Source organism: Vipera berus (genome assembly GCF_964194415.1).
Source record: "Vipera berus genome assembly, chromosome: Z".
NCBI classification, from domain to species: Eukaryota; Metazoa; Chordata; class Lepidosauria; order Squamata; family Viperidae; genus Vipera; species Vipera berus.
In genome coordinates, this window is record NC_138205.1 from 107,030,999 (window position 1) to 107,051,477 (window position 20,479).

Genomic DNA, 20,479 nt, shown 5'->3' on the forward strand with positions numbered 1-20,479 from the left:
TCTCCACCTGTAATAAGACCCACTATGGTGGTATCATCTACAAACTTAATGATCGCAGAGGATGGGTCAGACAATACACAATCATATGTGTACAGTGAATATAGGTAGGGGCTAAGCACACAGCCCTGTGGCAAGTCCGTGCAAAGCTTCAGGAGGGTGGAGAATGGGGTGGTTCAAAGATCTGCTGGCTCTAAAAGAATAACAGAATAACATTTGGAAGGGGCCTTGGAGGTCTTTTAGTCCATCCCACTGCACAAGCAGAAGATACTATACCATTCTGGACAAATAGCTACCCAAACCAAGCCTTGCGACCAAAGTCAAAAATCACAAAAAAAGCTTCTTTCAACATGAGAAAAACAAGAAAAAAGTGAAGGAAATTATTGGTCCATTAGTGGGTGAAAGTGGCAAGAAGGTGACAAGCAACAGGGAGAAACCACAACTATTTAACACATTGTTTGCATCTGTCTTTACACAGAGGGAAAAAACAGACCAACCTATTAAAAATAGTGCCATAAAAAGAATAGAAACACAAGTTAAGATAGGCAAGAAAATGGTAACTCGTCCAGCCTAGATGAGTTCAAATCACCAGGACCAGATGGCTTACACCCCAAGGTTCTCAAGGAACTGGCATATGTGATCTCAGAACCACTGAACTATATTTTTCAAAGATCCTGGAACTGGGGAACTACCAGAGACTCCAGATTTGAGCCACCAACAGAGCACAGCGCAGGGAAGATGCACCAAAGCTCATCCTGGAGCCTCCACTGCCGGAAGCCTGCGACGGCGGCATAATGGGGCTTGCAAAAAGTGGGGCAGGCGGCGGCAGCAGCTCACGGCGCTGGCCAAAAGCAAGCAGGGCAAGGCCGCTATCAAGCCCCGGGCTTGACAATCAACTCGGTGGGTGTGGGGTGAGGAATCCATGCAGCAAACCAGCTTATCAGCAGAGCAATGAGCGGCTGGCTTTGGCGTGTCTTCCCTGTGCTGCACTCTGTCGGCGGCTCAAATCCAGAGTCTCAGCCTCCCAGCTGATCGGCAGAGCAATGAGTGGCTGGCAGGCCAGATAGCGGGTTGCTACATGGATTCCCCCCCACAACTGGTTGATTGTCGAGCCTGGGACTTCATAGTGGCCTTGCCCTGCTTGCTCTTGCCCGGTGCTGTCAGCAGCTGCTGCCGCCTGCTCCGCTTTTTGCAAGCAGGCTTCCGGCAGCGGAGGCTCCAGGGCAAGCTTTGGCACATCTTCCCTGTGGTGCACTCTGTTGGGGGCTCAAATCTGGAGTCTCAGCCTCCCAGCTGATCGGCGGAACAATGAGCAGCTGGCAGGCCAGGTAGCCGGGTTGCTGCACAGATTTCCCACCCCCAACCCAGTTGATGCTCCTGCTTGAAAGGCAGGGTTCGGCGGCTGGCAAGGTGCTCATGCGGGGCTCTCCCGGGGATGGCGGGCTGAACGGGGACTGGCCTCACCCTCTCCGCACTAGAGCAGCACCCGTGGAGGCGGCCAAGGGCAAGTAGGGCAAGGTCGCTCCTGCTCGAAAGGCAGGGTTCGCCAGCTGGCGAGGCGCTCGCACGGGGCTCTCCCAGGGCTGGCAGGTGATGGGGGAGGAGCGGACTGATTGCCTTACTGGTACCTGGGACTCCGACGCGCCTTCCCGGCCATGTGTGCCCTGAAGAAGCGCCAATCAGAAGTCAATCCGGTTGCTGCACAACAAGTCCCTTGGGAGGGCAGGGTCTCGTTCTGCGCCTGCGCGCGCCCTCTGTAGGGTTTTTGCAGGCTGCTGCCAAGCAGCATGCTTGCAAGTGAGCTGGGAAGGAGCAGAGCAGGGGGTGGGGGTGTGGAGGAGGTGGTGGGGGGAGGTGGGGGGGAGGCAGGCAACGCCGCATACCACCAGCCAGGTGCTCATGTACCACTAGTGGTATGCGTACCACCGGTTGAAAAGCCATGGTCTACTTGGTTAGTTTCTATCCTTTGTTTCTTATCTTGCCTTCTGCTGCTTTGGAAAATAGGATGATCGTATCTCCTTTGTGGTAGCCCTTCAAATATTGGAACACTGCTATCATGTCACCCCAGTCCTTCTTTTCACTAGACTAGACATTCCAATTGGTACAACTGTTCTTCATATGTTTTAGTCTCCACCTCCCTAATCTTTTTACAGACTCTTAGCATCTTTTTTATATATTGTGGTTTTATATAAGTGATTGTCCACTAGGACTCTTAGATCTCTCTAGCAGTTATTGCTAAGAGTATGTACCACCTATTCTATATCTGTACATTTGGTTTTTCTTGTCTAAGTGTAAAACCTTACTATTATCTACACTGAATTTCATTTTGTTAGATAGGGCTCAGTGTTCAAGTCATCAAAAACCTTCTGGATCTTGAGTCTATCTTTTAGAGTGTTGGCTGTTCCTGACAGTGTGTGGTGTCATCTGCAAATTTGGTGAGTTCTCTTTCTACTCGTCTAAATTGTTTATGAAGACATTGAAAAGTACTGAGCCTGAGAAAGAGCCTTGGGGTACTCCACTGCTTACTTCCCTCCATGCAAATGTAGTTCAATTAAAGACTACACAATGAGTGTGGTTTATCAGCCAGTTAAAAATCCATCTGGTGGTGATGCTGTCTATCCTACATTTTTCTAACTTACTAAGAAGTAGATTGTGGTCTACTTTGTCAAACGTCTTGCTGAAATCCAAGTATAATATATCCACTACATTTCACTTCTTCACTAATTTTGTCACATTGTTAAAGATCGAAATAAGATTTGTTTAGCATGATCTGTTTTTGACAGCATTACAGAAGCCATGTTGGCTTCTGGTTATAACTTTGCTTGCTTCTAGAGTATTCACAGATCTGTTGCTTGATTATGTTTTCCAGGAACTCCCTAAGTATTGATGTAAAGCTGATTGGTCTGTAGATTTCTGGATCCATTTTTCTGCATTTTTTTTGAAAATGGGAACCATAGCAGCTCTTTTCCAGTCTTCTAGTAGTTTCCAAGAGCTCCAGGATCTTTGAAAGATATAGTTCAATGGTTCCAGGATCATATGTGCCAGGTTGTTCAGAACTCTGGAATGTAATCCATCTTCCCTATTTTAATCTGTATTCGTATTCTGTCTTTTAAGTTCTGTTTTTGGTAGATTGTGCTATTTTTTCCCCTTTTGTGTGAAGACAGATGCAAAGAATGAATTAAGCAACTCTTGCTTTCTCCCTGCTGCTCATCAATTCCTTGCAATCTTCTCATTAGTGGAATGATTGTTTCCTTGACCTTATGTGTTGATAAAAACTTTCCATTATTATTATTTTTGACATTTGTTGCAAGTCATGTTCCAGAATGCTGGAAACTGGAACATGATCGGCTTCCAGCATTATCTATGATGCCTTCCTTGTTCTTCCAATCATTGTATTTCCTTCTCAGAGGAGGCTTAAGGGAAGGGAGAAGAAACTGTGATGCCAGCCCCTGTTGCAGTGTTTGCCTCTTGACCTGGCCTGACCTGGTTGAACAAGCAAATGCTTCAACTCCAACACTGGCTGACCCACCTTGAAGCAGACATTCCTTGTTGGACTTGCAGTCCATCCTTCAGGACATGGGGGAGGGGAGGTTGCTCTCGGGATTGGTGGAGGAGTCACCCCTTCAGCCAATTGCTTGCAAAGGAAGGGGGCCCTCTCCTCACAGTTCACAACATCCCACAGTCCAGCAGCATCTCCTGTTCTCATGGCAACGCAGCCGGGATTTGGGCCTGGCAGAATGGATTACAAAAGCCAGTTAAATTTAATGCATCTCCATATACAAGCTAAACAGGATAAAAGTTTTCCTGCCAGAATTTATTTGCTCGAGAGACTCCATACCGGGCATTTTTGCATTCCAGTGAGTAAATTGAATGGGGTCTCCATTGGTCCAGTTGAAAATCCCTGGATTCCCTACATCTGAAAGGCCGATCCAGAAATATTTTTCAGGATGGTATCCAATTTGGCTAGTCAGGAAGGCCTGCTCAAATCTGTGGTAAAAATAATTCAGATTAGGATGGTTTCTGATTTTCCCCATTGTTAGATTCTATGGATGGCTAATCTTAGTTCCAGTTTACACTTTTACTAGTCACCTCAAAGATTGTGGGGAAAACAGAAAGCAGGAATATCTATATATTAAAAAGGTGGGATAAAATTATCATTATTATTATCCTTTCAAATTTAGAAGTTTAACATCTTTTACAAACTCCCAATCAGAGCTAAGGGAGTATGCTTCCATGACCTTTGCTAATGCCAGCAGTTGAATCTTTCTTATAAAAAAGACTACAGGGCAGTGTTCTCTTGAAGGGTTAGGATAAGGCAAGTCTCCATTTTACTTAGGTCTCTTAGTAAATGCTGCCTGAGGTAAATATGAGTGTGGACAATGATAGGGCCTGTCCAATCCCTGCTACAATTAAAAATGTCACATGTGATAGCTCTCTAGACTTAGTCTGACCAGTGAGTTGCTAGTTGCAGTTATATCATAACATTCTCCCAACCTTGGCAGTTTTAAGATTGTGGACTTCAACTCCGCAAATCCCCCAGCTTTTTGTCTAGGGCACAGGTCTGCAACTTGCGGCTCTGGAGCCGCATGCGGCTCTTTCAGCCGTCTCCTGCAGCTCCCAGTCCTCTGCTATGTGTAGTCCCCCCCAAAAAAAGTGGGACTAAAGAAGTTCAATCAATCAATTCAAATATGCAGGGTAGGTGCATATCTCGTCTTGGCTCCACTCTTCAAACCCTGTTCTGTGCATGTGCGCATGTACGCGCATGCGCACACATTTTTTTGCGGCTCCCAGTTTTTCGTTTTGTGAGGGAACCGGTTCCAAGTGGCTCTTTTCACTGTTTCAGGTTGCTGACCCCTGGTCTAGGGTATTCTGAGAGCTGAAGTCTACATATCTTAGGATTGTTGAGCTTGGGAAACAATACAGCAGTGGTCTCCATACTTTTATGATCACATATCCTTGTCAAAAGAAAAATTAACCATGTAATTAAATTCAACTATATTTATTTATTTATAAATTATATCTATACTATTTTATTAGTGTGTTATGTACATTATAAAACATAACCCCAAATACCATGTTATATTTTATATATATTGTATATTAAGTTTTAGTTGCTAATTTTTTATTTTTGAGAAACAATAGACATCCTAATATTTTCTCCTTGCACAAAAATGGATCAAGTGTATACCAAATTGGAGAGCACTGCTCCAAATAATTCTTCATAGCATACTAATATAGCATTTCTATCTGGAACATTGTAAAGATATTTAGTTTTGTCCCTTTCACCATATTTTACCTATTCTCCACAGAGCTCAGAAATCCTTGGTTTGTTTCACAAGATGTCTTTGCGTCTGAAAATGTTCCAGGTGTCTTTCCAATTAAGTAACAATAGAAACCATAACTTTTCCAGCCCTGTTGACATAGCATACATACACACAGAACTATATTAGCCTGGATTTATTTATTTATTTTTCACATTGCTATCCTGCCCCAGTTCAAAGACTCTTGGATTAACTAAGTTACCTTGATGAAAGTGCATTTTAAAATGTTTTAATGTTTATATTTTATGTGGTACAGAGTGATAGTCCCACTATTCTACCTTTTGAACCAAGCATCAAAAAGTTGCTGTGAAATCAATAAATCTGGATAGATGTAAATTCATAACATTCTAATTCGGTATCTGTATCTTTAGATTTCCTTAATGTTGTAAGAAGTTTTCTGCAATTTGGATGTCCAACAAATCTGTCTTTATGACCTGTTATGCTATCGGTCAGTTTTCAGATTCAGCTCAATCCAAACATATTCCTATTCATAAAAAATATATCAAAATGTATTCTTTCTGCTAAGCCATTGCCTCAGGTATTTTCTTCTTCTTTTTTATGACATGGTAAAGATGAATAACTTGTCTTCTTATAATATTGCAGAGAAAAATCTTTCTAATTGTGGTTCTTAAGAGTCAATATCAATATTAGGAGTGGAGGGGAATGTTCATCTCGAGACAAAATTAGCTTTCCGGTTGGTATGTCCAAAATTTCATAACAAAAGAAATAGATCAAGATCAAGAGCTACAAAATTTTTAGGCCTACTTTTTGGCATTTTGAATCAGCAACTTCATCTGTTCTCGGAAGAAATTCTGAAGGGTTTTTTTTACAGATGTATCCTAGTTCCTCTTCACAGAAATAATCTGCCCAGTATCCATTCTGAGGATGGAAAGGTAAGCAAACTTTATTGAAAAGGAATCCATTACTTTTACCTTTTCCTATTTTTTTGATGATTTATGTAATTTTTGCTTTTTTATGAGCTGGACTAATGCACAGTGCTTGTTATAGTTGCATTTATCTAAAATCTTGAATGCCTGTCTGTTTGTTTAGCAGTCCTCAGACTCTTCTGTAATTACAAAGTTATAGAGGAAGCCAAAAATAGGCTTTATGTTGCCTATTTTCCCTCAGAACAATGTTCATCAATGTGACTAACCTTGCTTACTTTACTCAGTTAATCTATTTATTGCTATCTTCTGTTTCCCCCAAATTACTAAGTGATGTCCTTACAAATCAAATTAATAAAATTTGCTCAGTACTAACAGTAACCCAACAAGCAAATATTAATAACACAAAAGTAATATAACAACATTATATTTAAAATAATGTTCTGGGATGAGCTCCAGAATATATGTACATCCATAGTTATTTAAAATATTAACCTAGAAATTTCAGATATATTGCAGTAGAACAACAAGACTTTACATTAACCCACTAACCAAATAAAAAAACCTTTAACCCCCTTTAAAGGCTCTTAAAATGGGAGCGTTTCTGAAAATAGCATTTCTTAAAGTGTCATCATAGACCCCTGTATCTACAAAATCAGAATTATTTGTCAACTACACTGAAAAATAGCAGAATATTAAATTCCATCCACAATTGTGAGACATGATAACAGCAGAAAATATGTCAATTTTAATTTATAATATGATAAATATCAGTAACTTGTAGAAGTAAAAGTTCTTTAGGGATTCTCCATAATTTTTAAAAGTGGAAAGTATCCTTGAAGGAAAGAAGTTTAAGAAACATTGATCTATGGAATAAATTATGTTATGGAAGAATACATTGCATCAAATAAATCTGTAGACAGAGAGAACTGAAAAGGAAAAAAATCTCCACTAGACAATTGAGGGTTCTTATTGTTACCTCCCCACTCATGATGACACAGTCTTCTTGCACGTTGCTTGTAAGTGTGGGTTCCCCTTTCTGCCATTTGATGAATCTCACTGTAGTACCATCACTCCATTCAAAATATGAAGACGTCTTTTGGTCATTTAGGCCTATCCACAAAATATCTGTTGGTTCTAAAAAGACAAATTCATTTTATTCATTTGCTCTGAAATGTAATGAATGAAATCCAGAGGTTGTATATACTGTAACGCCCCAGCCCATAGCACTTTGTGCTATGTTGGTCGGGATATAAGAGAATCTATATGTGAAAAAATTGCCTGGCAAATGTCTGTGCTAATCTGCTGGGGTTGTACGCAGCAGTTATAGTGTGATTTACAAATATTTTAAGACCTAAATAAATACTCTCTTTTTTTTCTTCTGATAGAAACCTCAGCAGTGATCCCTTTCTTTTCCTGGCATCCATGTACCCACAGAGTATATGAAACAAAAAATAAGCCTTCTAAATATACTTACTGTAGCCAAGTTGGGAAAAAACAAAGCTGTGTTCCTCAATGTCATGTATACTTAGTAAATGTCCACCATCCTTTTGGCAGGAGACTGATGCATCCTTCCATGTTTTGTGATCTCTGTTCAGATGGTAACAATGCTTTGCATATCCAAGCCAGCCATCTGGACATTTAATTGGCTTAAGATCATCTAAAAAGACAGTAATTATATACAAACCATCAAAAATTCAAAGTGGAGGTAGGAGGAAAATCTTGCTCTCATTAATTAATTAATTAATTCAATAAATGGAATTTAATAGAAGCAAATCTGACAATTTATATTAAAGAAGAGAGTAATTTGTCCATTGTCATAAGGATATTTGCCAGAGAAGTCATCAAGATTTATTGTAATCAAATCTAATTTTTCAAATTAAATTTTCATAGATCAGGTAGATACTTTTTATGCCCTACATAAAAAAGCATTCTTTTTACAGTGCATGTTAATTGGCATGACTATTTTTTAACCAGACTGTTGCTTTCCTTCAAAGTTTCCATCTTAATTCATAGACATTTACAGGGAATAAACTTTTTAAAAATAAATTTGGCAGCAAAGCTAAAACTATGCCAGTGAGTAGAGAAAAAAAGGTAAAGGTTCCCCCGCACATGTGTGCTAGTCGTTTCCAACTCTAGGGGCCGGTGCTCATCTACATTTCAAAGCCGAAGAGCCGGCGCTTGTCTGAGGACGTCTCTGTGGTCATGTGGCCAGCATGACTAGATGCCGAAGGCGCATGGAACGCTGTTACCTTCCCACCATAGTGGTCTCTATTTTTCTACTTGCATTTTTACGTGCTTTCGAACTGCTAGGTTGGCGGAAGCTGGGACGAGTAATAGATGCTCACTCTGTTACGTGGCACTCGGGATTCGACCTGCCAAACTGCCAACCTTCTGATCAACAAGCTCAGTGTCCTAACCCACTGAGCCACCACAAGAGTAGAGAAACGTATATATAATTAATAGAGGTAATCCTTAATTTATGACCACAGTTGGGCTGGATTTTGCTATTATGGCACAAATCATGGTTTGTGATTGCAGGACATAGCAACTGGTCATAAAGGCAAGCTAGTTGCCAAGTCCTTGAAGTGCAGTTAAATGAATTCAGGAATGCAGGTGAGAAGTGATATGACATTTTATGATGGCTAGCAATGTTTTTAAGCACCTGGGCTCTGGGTCTGTCTTAATTTTGAATGATTATTAAGTAATTTGTCATAAGATGAGGACTGTGCAGTTGAGGATCATTCTTATGCATGCTTTAGTTATGAAAATCTTCAGGATTTTCTCATGTAGGAGATGTGCTACATTTTATATTAAAATTTTCTGAAATAAAATTGATGATAAATATTTTTTCCTATTCCCACAGTTTCTTGAATAATCAGAATAATTATGAGAATTCAGCATTTCCCCCCTCCCCAGTTATAAAAGTACATGTATACAAAGGAGTTTTAGACTGCCTTGTCTCCTGCCATTGGCTGGACCTCTTTGCCCTAAGCAAAATTGTTTCTGCATAAAGTCCATTCAGAATCTGAATCTTTGCAAGTTCTCCACTTCAGGTAGATCTATTCTTTCATATTACTCTAGATCATCAGTCCCCAATCTTTGCGGCTTGTTGGCCCAGTAGGCAGGAGGGAAAGGGGACCTGGGCTGTACAAGCATGCACATGCACATAGCCATTGCACAAGTGATGAGCCGGCAGGCATGCATGTAACTGAACTTGCATGAGCAGCGGCTGGCACACATGGGTGTAAGTGCCTACTGATCTGCAATTCATGCAGGTTCAGCTGCGCATGCACATGTGCACCCTCCAGCCAGCCACTCACATGGCCCAATTCTGAATAGGTCATGGTCTGGTAGTGGACAATGGCACAGGCACTGAGGACCCCTGCTGTAGATAGATTACTCTGGGATCAAAACCATCACTAGAAAAGAATGCAAAAATGTTACTTGGGGTATGAGTGCCATGCACATCAGTGAAAGAATATTTATTCAGTTTACTTAATTTCCAGTTTACAACCTACCTGAAGAAGGTGGAGATGCTTGTATTGAAGAGTTCATTCTTTTACAGATGTATCCACATTTCTGTTCACACAGATTGTTTGTCCATTTGCCATTCCTACCCTGCATCAATCCACAGTTTTTTCCTGTTTCTAAAGAGGGGCTACCTGTAAGACAGAGTGAGCCAGATTGTCCAAGATGATAACATTTTTATCTGTAAACAAATCAAAACTGTTTTTCTGCCTTGTTCTTCAATTGTATCTCAAGAACAATGTATCTGTGGCTGTGCACCTATCATTTGGGCAAGGCATTGTACTGTATGTTCTATCCAATTAGCCATTGTGTAATTTCATATGTTATGGAACCAATGGTAGCATGTGACATATGCCACTTTTCCTATTGTTCTAATGCTAATTATTAGAGCAGTGTAGTGCTTTGAAAGGATGCTTCATTTCAACAAAGCTTCAGTGCAGTCCCTCAGAGCAAGACAGTCAGCCAAAATGGTATTCTCCTTCAATGAACTGGATTGTAGTAGCTTCCTACCTTCAATCAGTCACCCCTTTAATCAGATCAAAGGGGCCAGCCAGATCAAGCCTGTACTGAGGCAGAAACATTTTTCAGGTCAAGGCACAGTTTCCCTATCCACTGTCATGAGTGACAGGAGTCAAGTGGCACATGATGAGGAATGGAGCCTCCTTGCACGGGCCTACAAACCCTACATAAGAGGATTATTACTCCATTCAGCTAAAAACAGCTACTGAGCCTCTTTTCAGAGTTTTCTGTCAGGATTGGGGGACTCTTCAGGGTGATGAAAAAAGTGAATGCGACTATACTGTAAAAATCAATATTTATATACTTCTAGTACACTTCATACAAGAATGCTAGCACACTTCTAGAGAAAGTGTCAATTAAATCAAAAACATAATAAATATTTCAATAATATATATATGTATTAATCATTACAGAAAAGACTACAAAGTTTTGTTTTTAAATGCTGCCCTGACCTATTTAAGAAAAACTGTTTTGGACTGAACAATACAAATTTCCAAATATTCTAATCTTAATATCCTTAAATGTTTATACTTTTCTTTATGAAATACTAATGGCCTTCCAACTTCTAACATTTACTCACCTGGAGCCCAATTTAAATATCTTAAAGGCTGGTCATTAGTCCACTGCCATCCACTTTCAAAATCTGGGTTATTAAGACCAATCCAGTAATTGGCTGCAAAATTATTTGTTAATCCTATTTGAGAAAGAAAATCCACATAATGAGCAGCTCTGAGGCCGAAGAATAAATAGACAGACAAATACAATGAAATTCAACCTGAGCTAGAACTATCATCCAGGGAACTCTGGAAGTTTGGCATTCAAACAATTAACCACCAATAGACACATAGAAATAAACCACATTTACACACCATTCAATTAAAAAGTTAAGAAGAAAACAAACAAACAAAAAAGAACATATCCTCTTCAGCCACCAACACCCAGATAAGAAGAGACTAATACTAAACAATTAAATAGAAAACAATACCATAATCTTGGAATTATCAAGGGGAAAACCACACTTCTCCCTACACTGATAGGGCAAAGTACTATGATAATCAGGGAGCAAATATCACACTTAGGATGTTGCCTAGTTAGGTAATGAAACAATCAAACTCAGAAAGCACCAAGAACTCCACAGTTCAACCTGAGCTACAGATATTTTCTTCTATTAATAGTTATATATTAATGACAAATCAATCAGATAAACTTTCATCTTTGGATTCCAAATTCAGTGGATGTCAAAACATTTGGCTGTTGGAAGTGGATTATTCAAGTAAGATTGTTTGAAAGCATCAAATATTTTTCAGAAGATAATTTCTCTGAAGGAAAAATGATGTTTCTTGTATGAAGCTTTTAAAATTGCTACTACAATTGAGAAAATATTTATTATGAGGAATGCCTTTATAAGCCTTTTAAGAAATGTTTTGTTATGTGATACCTGTCAAATATGCTTGCTCATATAGTTCGTTGATGCTCAATAATTCTGAATGTTGCTGCTGACAGCTTTTTCTTGCTTCATCCCAGGTTAGAGCTGAGTGGGAATTGATCTGATAGAGGTCTCCTGTCCAGTGATTTTTGATCCAGAAAAAGTCATCGTTTTCATCTGTAAGTATAATAAAAAATAGAGTTATATGATTATGTAGTTGCAGTACTTTATTGGAAATTGTTGTTATAAAATTGGAAGACTCTGAGTGGATTGAAACAAGAAACCAATATAAGGAGAAATTTCAACATATCATTATCAGTGATAATCATGATTTGATCAAAATTTGGGCCGTAATTATAAAAGAATAATTAAATGCATCACAGTAATTGTTAAATTGTAGTTATTTCACATGGAAGAAGATAGTTAAAGCCTGGGCTTCCAGAAATTTTCTGGAAGAGGAACTAGGGAACAGGGTATTAATGGGAGAAACTTGAACAAAGAGATCTGAAAGAACAAATCGCAACAGAAACCAGTTATAGAAAAGTACTTCAGAGCAGAAAAGATTGCTCAATGAATTCTTTAGAAGCTGGCTGAAATGAGGCCAGATGGCTTGAAAAGAAGTCCATTATGAGCTTATTTTTATAGAAGATTCTCTTAAATAAAAGGAGCAAAACCAAACATGTAAGAGATAATACCTTTAAAAATGATTAACTAATTTCATCCATTCTGTTCATTTAGAAAGGATTCAGTTGTGATACTGATTCTATACATACTCCTCAAAAATCAGAAAAGTTATTTTGGAGCATTGTTATAAATAAACTCAGGTTAAGGTTATTCTGATGGTAGGGAATTCCAAGTAAACTAATGCTGATGTAGAAATAATATCATTAAGTTCTGATTTTCTGGGAAAGGTAAAAAGTTTTTTCTACATGCACGATGAAACAATCTATTGTAAAAGGCTTGTTTTTAATCATAGATATGTATGCTCCCTTGCATGAGAGTCATTTTGGATAGTGCTTAAAACACCAGGCTAAAAAAAAAGAGATCATGAGTTTAAATCCCACATTAGCCATGAGAGCCAGCAGGGTGATTTGGGGTCAGTCACCGTCTCTCAGCCCAATACCCCTGTTGTTATAGAGAAAGTAGGATGACAAAGGTGTGTTGTTATGTTTTCCACCTTGTGTTGTTTGTAAAAATAATAAAGTGTGGTAGAAATAAATAAATAAATAAACCATCAAATTAGAGTTTACCTTTTACTGGACAATATCCAGTTAAAAAGTCTTTGTCCACATCTGGAGTTGTTCCACACCAAAGCCGTTTGTGGTCATCATCATTATTTATGCATTCAGCATACCATTTATTCATATATTTGAAAGGAAATACGCAAGGTGCTCCAAAGGCATTTCCTTCTATAGTGAACAGAGCTATAAAAAAAATCAAACATATTCCTGTTAAATTGAGAAGTACTGAACTGAGAGTAGAAATACTGTTAAAAAATATTTCAATATTTAGTTCTGAGGATTAGAAATTGTTTGTGTACAATACATGTAACTATATTTACTTCACTCAGGGAACAATTTTCAGAGTTTATATCTTAGAATACATGCCATTTTTTTCTCGGATGACTTTAAAAACAACACTACTATGTTAAAAGTAATAATATAATTTGAAATTATACCTTTGCTATCCAATTTACTCCAATTTTCAGAAAAAGAAATTCAAAGAGAAAAAAAAAGAATTCAGGTAAGCAAATGTAGCAAGAAGAAATAATATTCTGACATTTACCTTCATATTTTTGGGTACACAAGCTCCTCTTTGTTCCATAGATCTTCCACACACTTTTTGTGGTGATTTTTTTTGATAATATAATCCCATTCTCATGCCCATTAGCAGGATTTAAAAACAGATCTTGTTTTGCAAGAGCAAGTACTGTGTCATTTCTGCATTCCCATTTCTGTAATTCAGTGGTTTCATTGCATGGGGACAGTGCAACTGGAATCATGCTTGTTTTTGAAGGCACACTCAGGCATAGCTTCACTGCCATATTTAATAAATGATAATCAGACACCCATTTAAAATGTTGCCAATCATTGTGCTTGTTACAGTTGTCGAAGGTGAAGGAACGAGATTCTTGAAGTTTTAGGCAAAGACCAAGATTTTCATTGTACATCAAAAAAGTGTCACTGTCTATAAAATGAACCAAATAATAATAGCAATAATAAATGCTGTATGTGTAATATATATATATATATATAAATGCTGTATGTGTAATATAAATAATTTAAACACTGAAATAATTCTATTGTATCACAGCTTTCATCAATTTAAATTTAGCACTTTGTATTAGTTATTCTTACTATAATATACAAACAAGTAGATAAAAATACTTCTAAAATGTATAAAAATGCTTTATGATGTTAACTTCTGAAAGATTATTTAGAAGCAATCAGTAATTATAGATAATGCATGCATAGATTACTGTTTGGAAAATAACAGATAATAACTGAAAAACTGTGAATTTTTAACAGAATAATTGATATTTACACAATTGATTTAAATACATATATTTAAAAACAATTTAAGGAGTGAATAACACTTACCTGATATTTGAAAAACTGGTTTAATGAGAAATAAAAAAATTAAGAACAAAAATAATATAGGCATTATAAACAATAAAACATTCCAGAAAACTACCCTGAAATTAAAAACCAACTGAGGTAGCTACTTTTCAGGAATGTCTTTATATATGAGTAAAGAAGAAATCTTTACTTCTGTCTTCAGTCTTACGAAATGTGATTTTAATAAGGAGGACTATAAATAGTATTTGGCTTCTACGTAAAAGACCTATTAACATAGAAGTTTCTTCAGGAATTTACAGTTAACCATTATTCATACATCTATAATACATACTGTACATGTATATTAAATATTCCATTTGAGAATAAGAAACAGTATACCTGAAATGAAATGCTATTTATTTATTTAGTCAGTGATCAGCAAAATCTAAAATACTTGATCTACTGATGAATTAAAGATAAACAATGGAAACTCTCCCCAACCTTTTTTGAATTGACTGAAATTTTAGATTTGATTTATATATGCTGATGTAAAAATGGACCTTTTTTCAGAGACATAAATCCATTTCTAGCATTGATATGAGAAGGATTACTAAAAATTTGGTTCACAAGACAAATAAAACTAATATTCTTCCAAAAAAAATTTAAACCATAATCTATAATGATAGTACACCTTAAATTCAAATTTCAGTCCTTTAAATGGAAACTAATTGAGTCTATTTTGCAGCAACCACAGCTTATCAAAGAATGAAAGCAAGTACTCTGTGTTTTATTTATTTATTTTATTTTATTTTATTGAATTTATATACCGCCCTTTCCTGAAGGACTCAGGGCGGTTTACAGGGTACTTAAAACATTGATACAAAAATTAAAAACGATTAAAAAGATTAAATTTAATCCCTGAAAAAAAATTAAAAACCCCAATTAAAAACTTCAGCCTGGGCCGGAAAGCTCAAAGAGCCAGGTCTTCAGGTCCCAGCGAAATGAACGAAGGTCGGGGGCAGTCCTAAGCTCTGCGGGCAGCTGGTTCCAAAGGGCAGGCGCACCCACAGAGAAGGCCCTCCCCCTGGGTGTTATCCGCCGGCAATCTTTTACCGGCGGCACCCTGAGAAGGCCCTCCCTGTGGGAGCACACTGGACGAAGGGAACTTGATGCCGGCAGCAGGTGTTCCCTCAGATATCCTGGACCCAAGCCATTTAGAGCTTTATAGGTCATCACCAGCACCTTGAATCTCACCCAGAGGGCAACCGGAAGCCAATGCAGCTCGCGGAGTAGAGGTGTTACATGGGAGTGTCGGGAAGCCCCCATCACAACTCGCGCGGCCGCATTCTGCACCCAGCTGAAGCCTCTGAGTGGTCCTCAAGGGCAGCCCCATGTAGAGAGCGTTGCAGTAGTCTAAACGGGAGGTCACGAGCGCATGAGTGATTGTGCGTAGGGCATCTCGGTCCAGGTAGGGTCACAACTGGTGCACAAGGTGAACCTGGGCAAAAGCCCCCCTGGTCACGGCTCCTATGTGATCTTCAAAATTGAGCCATGAATCCAGGAGGACGCCCAAGTTGTGAGCCCTATCAACAGGGGGGGGTAATACCTCACCCCCCCATCGTTAAAGATGGAATAGTCTGGTTAACCCGAGATGCCGGTATGCACAGCCACTCAGTCTTGGCAGGATTGAGACGAAGCCTGTTTCTCCCCATCCAGACTTGGATGGGGTTTTGTTTTAATAGCAATTTAACCTAAGTTGACAACAACAAAATATGAGAATATTTTCTACAATATAATACACTGATTAAAAAGGAAATGGATGGGAAAATTCAAAAAGTGTTAGATGAAATAAAATTGAAGGAAAGAAAATTTCAGAAATCACCAGAAGATCAAATATACTAGGTTCTAGGATAACTTGTCATGGCCAACTCACCATGGCCAACTCATCACAGCCAACTCACCATGGCTAACTCACCACAGCCAACTCACTATAGGACAACTTGTTGCCAGAAAATCCATTTAGGGTAACTCAATGGTTATCCACCATTGTTTCTTCTACATTATTTCCATTTTTGTCGAAGAAACAATGGCAGATAACATTTATTGCATTGAGTTATCCCATGCAGAATTATCCCATGGCGAGTTGTCATGCAGACAGTTGCTGTGATGAGTTGTCCTGTGGAGAGTTGGCTGTGGCAAGATGGCTGCAGTGAGATGGCTGCACTGGGTTGGCCATGGCAAGATAGACCATGCAGCCTACAAGATTTTAAAGAAAGAGAGGGGTCTTGGTTTGCCAGAGCTCAGATTGTATTATGACGCCTGGTTTTGGTATGATCAAGTGATTGGATAACTTTGGAAAACTTAAGGTTATTAAATCTTGAAGGTTCTGATTTGAGATTTGGGTGGCATGGCTATTGGTGGTATGATAAAATAAAAGTTAACCCTGGTTTTAAGAATAATATTATTAGGCAATCAATTGGGTGTGTATGGTGGAAGTACAAAAGGCGATTAGCTGATAAAGTAGCACTATGGTTATTATCACATGGACTACATAGTAAAGAGATGCTACTTGAGTCTAAATGAATCACTTATCATGATTTATTGATATTTTAAAAAGAGGGACCTAAAATTAAAAAAGCAAGCAAGTACAAGTGAAGAATTTAATTGTGATTGGTTTACCTTTTATAGAATTTTTGAAAGATTTAAACTTGATAAAAAATATTTGTTTTTGCAGGATATAAATCTGAATTGGATATGAACTTACATTCTGGAGATGACCATCTGATTGCTAAAGGCTGTAAAGTGTTACTTAATCTGGAAGAAGAATATGTTAAAATTTGTATGATACAATGGGCAAAAAATATAGTTACAACATAACATTAGATCAATGAGAAAATGCACAGACCAGCAGCTTAAAATTTACTATGAATTACAGTTTGAAATAAAACTTTTATAAAATGATGTATTGCTCATATTTAATTCCAGACAAAAGTGGTGAAAGTGTACCAACAAGTGCTGGAAATGTAATCAAACTCCAGATATATTTTATCATATATAGTAGTCTTCTAAGTATGCTAAATCAATCAATCAGAATAGAGCTAGAAGGGTCCTTGGAGGTCTTCTAGTCCAGCCCGCTGCACAAGCAGGAGAACCTATACCTTTTTAGACAAGTCACTGTCCAGTCTGAAAAACCTCCAGTGATGGAGCACCCACAACGTCAGAAGGCAAGCTGTTCCGCTGATTAATTGTCTGCACTGTTAGGAAGTTTCTCCTTAATTTCAAGTTGCTTCTTTCCTTGATTAGTTTTCATCCATTGTTTCTTGTGTTGTGTAAATATAATATTGGGTATAAAAATCATATGGGGTAAAATCATATTGGGTAGATATAATGATGATGAAAAAAATATTTAGAGTACAAATGCTAATAAAACCTGAAGCCTTTCATCTAGTATTATGGACAAAATGATAAAAAATAATTTGGGACATTATTTCTTTACATGGTGACTGCTGCAAGGATTGTGTATGCTAAGTATTGGGAAGAAAAAGGGATGCTGAAGAGTGATTTTAAAACTGAAATGGTTGAACAGGCAGAGATAGAGAAATCAACTGCATTGATTAGAAACAATGACTTAGATTAGATTACAGGAGATTGGAAGCCGTTTGTGGACTTTCCGTGCATTAAATATAATAACCAATGGTTAGCAGAGGGCTTCAAAGATTATTTTTATGCTTGGGATTACCTGTTGTTATATATAGTAAACAGATTTATTTATTTATTTATTTATTTATTTATTTATTTATTTATTTATTTAGTTATATTTATATACCGCCCTATTCCCTGAGGACTCAGGGCGGTTTACAGGGAATTAAAAATCCAAAATACAAAAATTAAGAACCAAATTAAAAAATATTAAATTGACCCTGTAGTCGATTAAAAAGAACCCTAAATTAAAATTTCTCCTCAGTCTGGGCCCGAGAGCTTGAAGAGCCAGGTCTTCAGGCCCCGGCGGAATGATCGGAGGTCGGGAGCAGTCCTCAGCTCCACCGGCAGCTGGTTCCAGAGGGCAGGCGCCCCCACTGAGAAGGCCCTATCCCTGGGTGTCACCCGCCGGCAATCTCTTACCGGCGGGACCCTGAGCAGACCCTCCCTGTGGGAGCGCACTGGGCGAAGGGCGTTTGATGACGGCAGCAGGTGTTCCCTCAAATACCCCGGACCCAGGCCATGTAGGGCTTTATAGGTGATAACCCATCATAGGTGATAACCAGATGATGGGTTAACGGATTGATAGATGGACAGATTACTACATCAGTGACATTTTTGTGCAACATAGTATTTTTATTAGATATAAATGGGAAATTAGTATAGATAGGAAAGTTTGTGTGTAAGGGGAGGGAAGAAAAGAACATTCCAGATATTTCAACATTCAACCACAGTGACAATTTATATTTAATGTTAGTGTTAATGATATATTTGTCATTTGTTGTTTTTTGTATACATGTTTTTTATTTTGATTGTCAGCATGTGATATTTGTTTTTTCTTCCTTTTTTTTTACCAATTTGGATTTTAACTTTGGAGATAAATCAAAAAATATTTTTTTAAAAAGAAAGAATTAAAATACTTGGTCAGCACATGCTATAATTCAAACCAAAGACACATTTCTCTACCTCAGCACAATGTTTCTTAACGTCAGCAACTTTTAAGATGTGTGAACTTTAACTTCCAATGTTTAGCAGACAAACATTTAAGAACTCTTCAGACTTGATTGATATGAAGAACCAGTTCCTCAAAAGAAATCAGAATTGTTTTTAAATAGATGAGCAAGAACTTCAGATATTAGGGAATTGTAACGTAACTTTTTCATCAAGCTTATCTGCCACAACAATAAGAAAAAAAGCTTTAAATGACTCTGGCAGCAGCTGTGGAATCAATGTAAACTATGTTTGGAGAGGAATTACCTTTGTTTCTCTGCCACCTGTTGGGCTAATCCTTTAATAAGCTAAAGTAGATCCATACAGTCAACACTTGACTCTGATTCTAGACCAAGATGCTGGTTTCTTAATTGACACTCAGCAGAATTACTAGAGGGTCCATTGCCATCCTGCTAATTCTTCATTATTTACAGGAGATAGTGGTAAGTGAGCCAAACAAGCTGACAGGCTGCCCTGTGCAGAACATGACTGTATATCACAGTCTTTGCTGTTATTTAGCTTAGCGGGCATATGGCAAAGTTTTTCAAACATTCAATAATAAAAAAAAACTTCATTACAGATTAAAATGAAGTCATGTGAAACAGTTCATTAACCTCTGTGTAAAAGATTTTTCCTTTATATTTTTCAGCAGACTCATTGCTTAGTGTTTCATAACCTTGAACATGCAGTTGCTGAACTTTTGGGCATCTCTGTCCAGAACACAACTGTATCTTTGCTTAACTTTTATAAGTTGCCTGGCAAATTCTAGAAGTGCCTTTCAGAGGGTGTTCAAACATTGGGAACATGTTAAAGTTGAAGAAAGCCATGTTACACAAGCTTAATCTTTAAGAGATACTGAGAGGAAGGGAAGGTGAGGATGTCATGGAGGACAAGTCTTAAGATGGTCAAAGAGAGGATACTAAAGAGATCACCAGGATAAGAGATTTAATCTTCTAAGCGTTTGGACTCATACTGGAACCATCCTCAGGGAACTTCTCTCTATATATGTGCGCAAGACAGTTCTATGCATAATGTTTATGTGATGCCTGGGTATGTGTGGCTTTTACTTATTAAATGGAGTATTGATGGCCAGCTATTAAACTGTCATTTGTTGTTGCCATGTACTGCTTTATCCCTGATCCTAAATATCTGGCAGGCTGATGGCAAATCAGCACTCTTGTTGATTGACAAAGGGCCCATTTCCCAGACTTCAATCATTTCCCTATTTTTGTCCCTGCTTGGCCAACAATCTTAATAGCTGTGAAATTGAATGTGTGTTACAATATAAGGCTACCAATGAGTTTGGGTTTCCTTATTTAACCACTTGCTCATGTTCTTGCAATCTGGTGGTTTGCTTCTTCACCTGACCTTCATAGTCATGGGGCAATCCACACAGAGAATATGGTAAATTACATTAGAAGTTTTTCCCACTTCCAAGCAATCTTTGTAATGAATGATTTGTGTTCGTATGGTAGCCTCTGAACAGTGAGTCATGCCCACTTGCATATCTCAGAAGAAAGCATTCTGCTTTCTTCCTTTCTCTCCCCTGCATGT

General features: G+C 38.2%; 1 protein-coding gene across 1 annotated transcript in view; it reads right to left on the bottom strand.

The window, feature by feature from the left end:
- LOC308679030 (macrophage mannose receptor 1-like) overlaps positions 1-14,342 on the bottom strand; it is a gene marked incomplete at its 5' end in the record, with an annotated part of 70,354 nt that extends 56,012 nt beyond the window's left edge. Inside the window, 12 exons of the mRNA XM_081346265.1 lie at positions 3,527-3,726; positions 3,836-3,984; positions 5,294-5,409; positions 6,084-6,197; positions 7,182-7,339; positions 7,680-7,862; positions 9,724-9,863; positions 10,829-10,946; positions 11,691-11,855; positions 12,929-13,102; positions 13,464-13,865; positions 14,279-14,342. Coding sequence (XP_081202391.1) covers positions 3,527-3,726; positions 3,836-3,984; positions 5,294-5,409; positions 6,084-6,197; positions 7,182-7,339; positions 7,680-7,862; positions 9,724-9,863; positions 10,829-10,946; positions 11,691-11,855; positions 12,929-13,102; positions 13,464-13,865; positions 14,279-14,342 — 1,983 coding nt within the window. The remainder of the gene's footprint in view (positions 1-3,526; positions 3,727-3,835; positions 3,985-5,293; positions 5,410-6,083; positions 6,198-7,181; positions 7,340-7,679; positions 7,863-9,723; positions 9,864-10,828; positions 10,947-11,690; positions 11,856-12,928; positions 13,103-13,463; positions 13,866-14,278) is intronic.
- Positions 14,343-20,479: the final 6,137 nt, after the last annotated feature.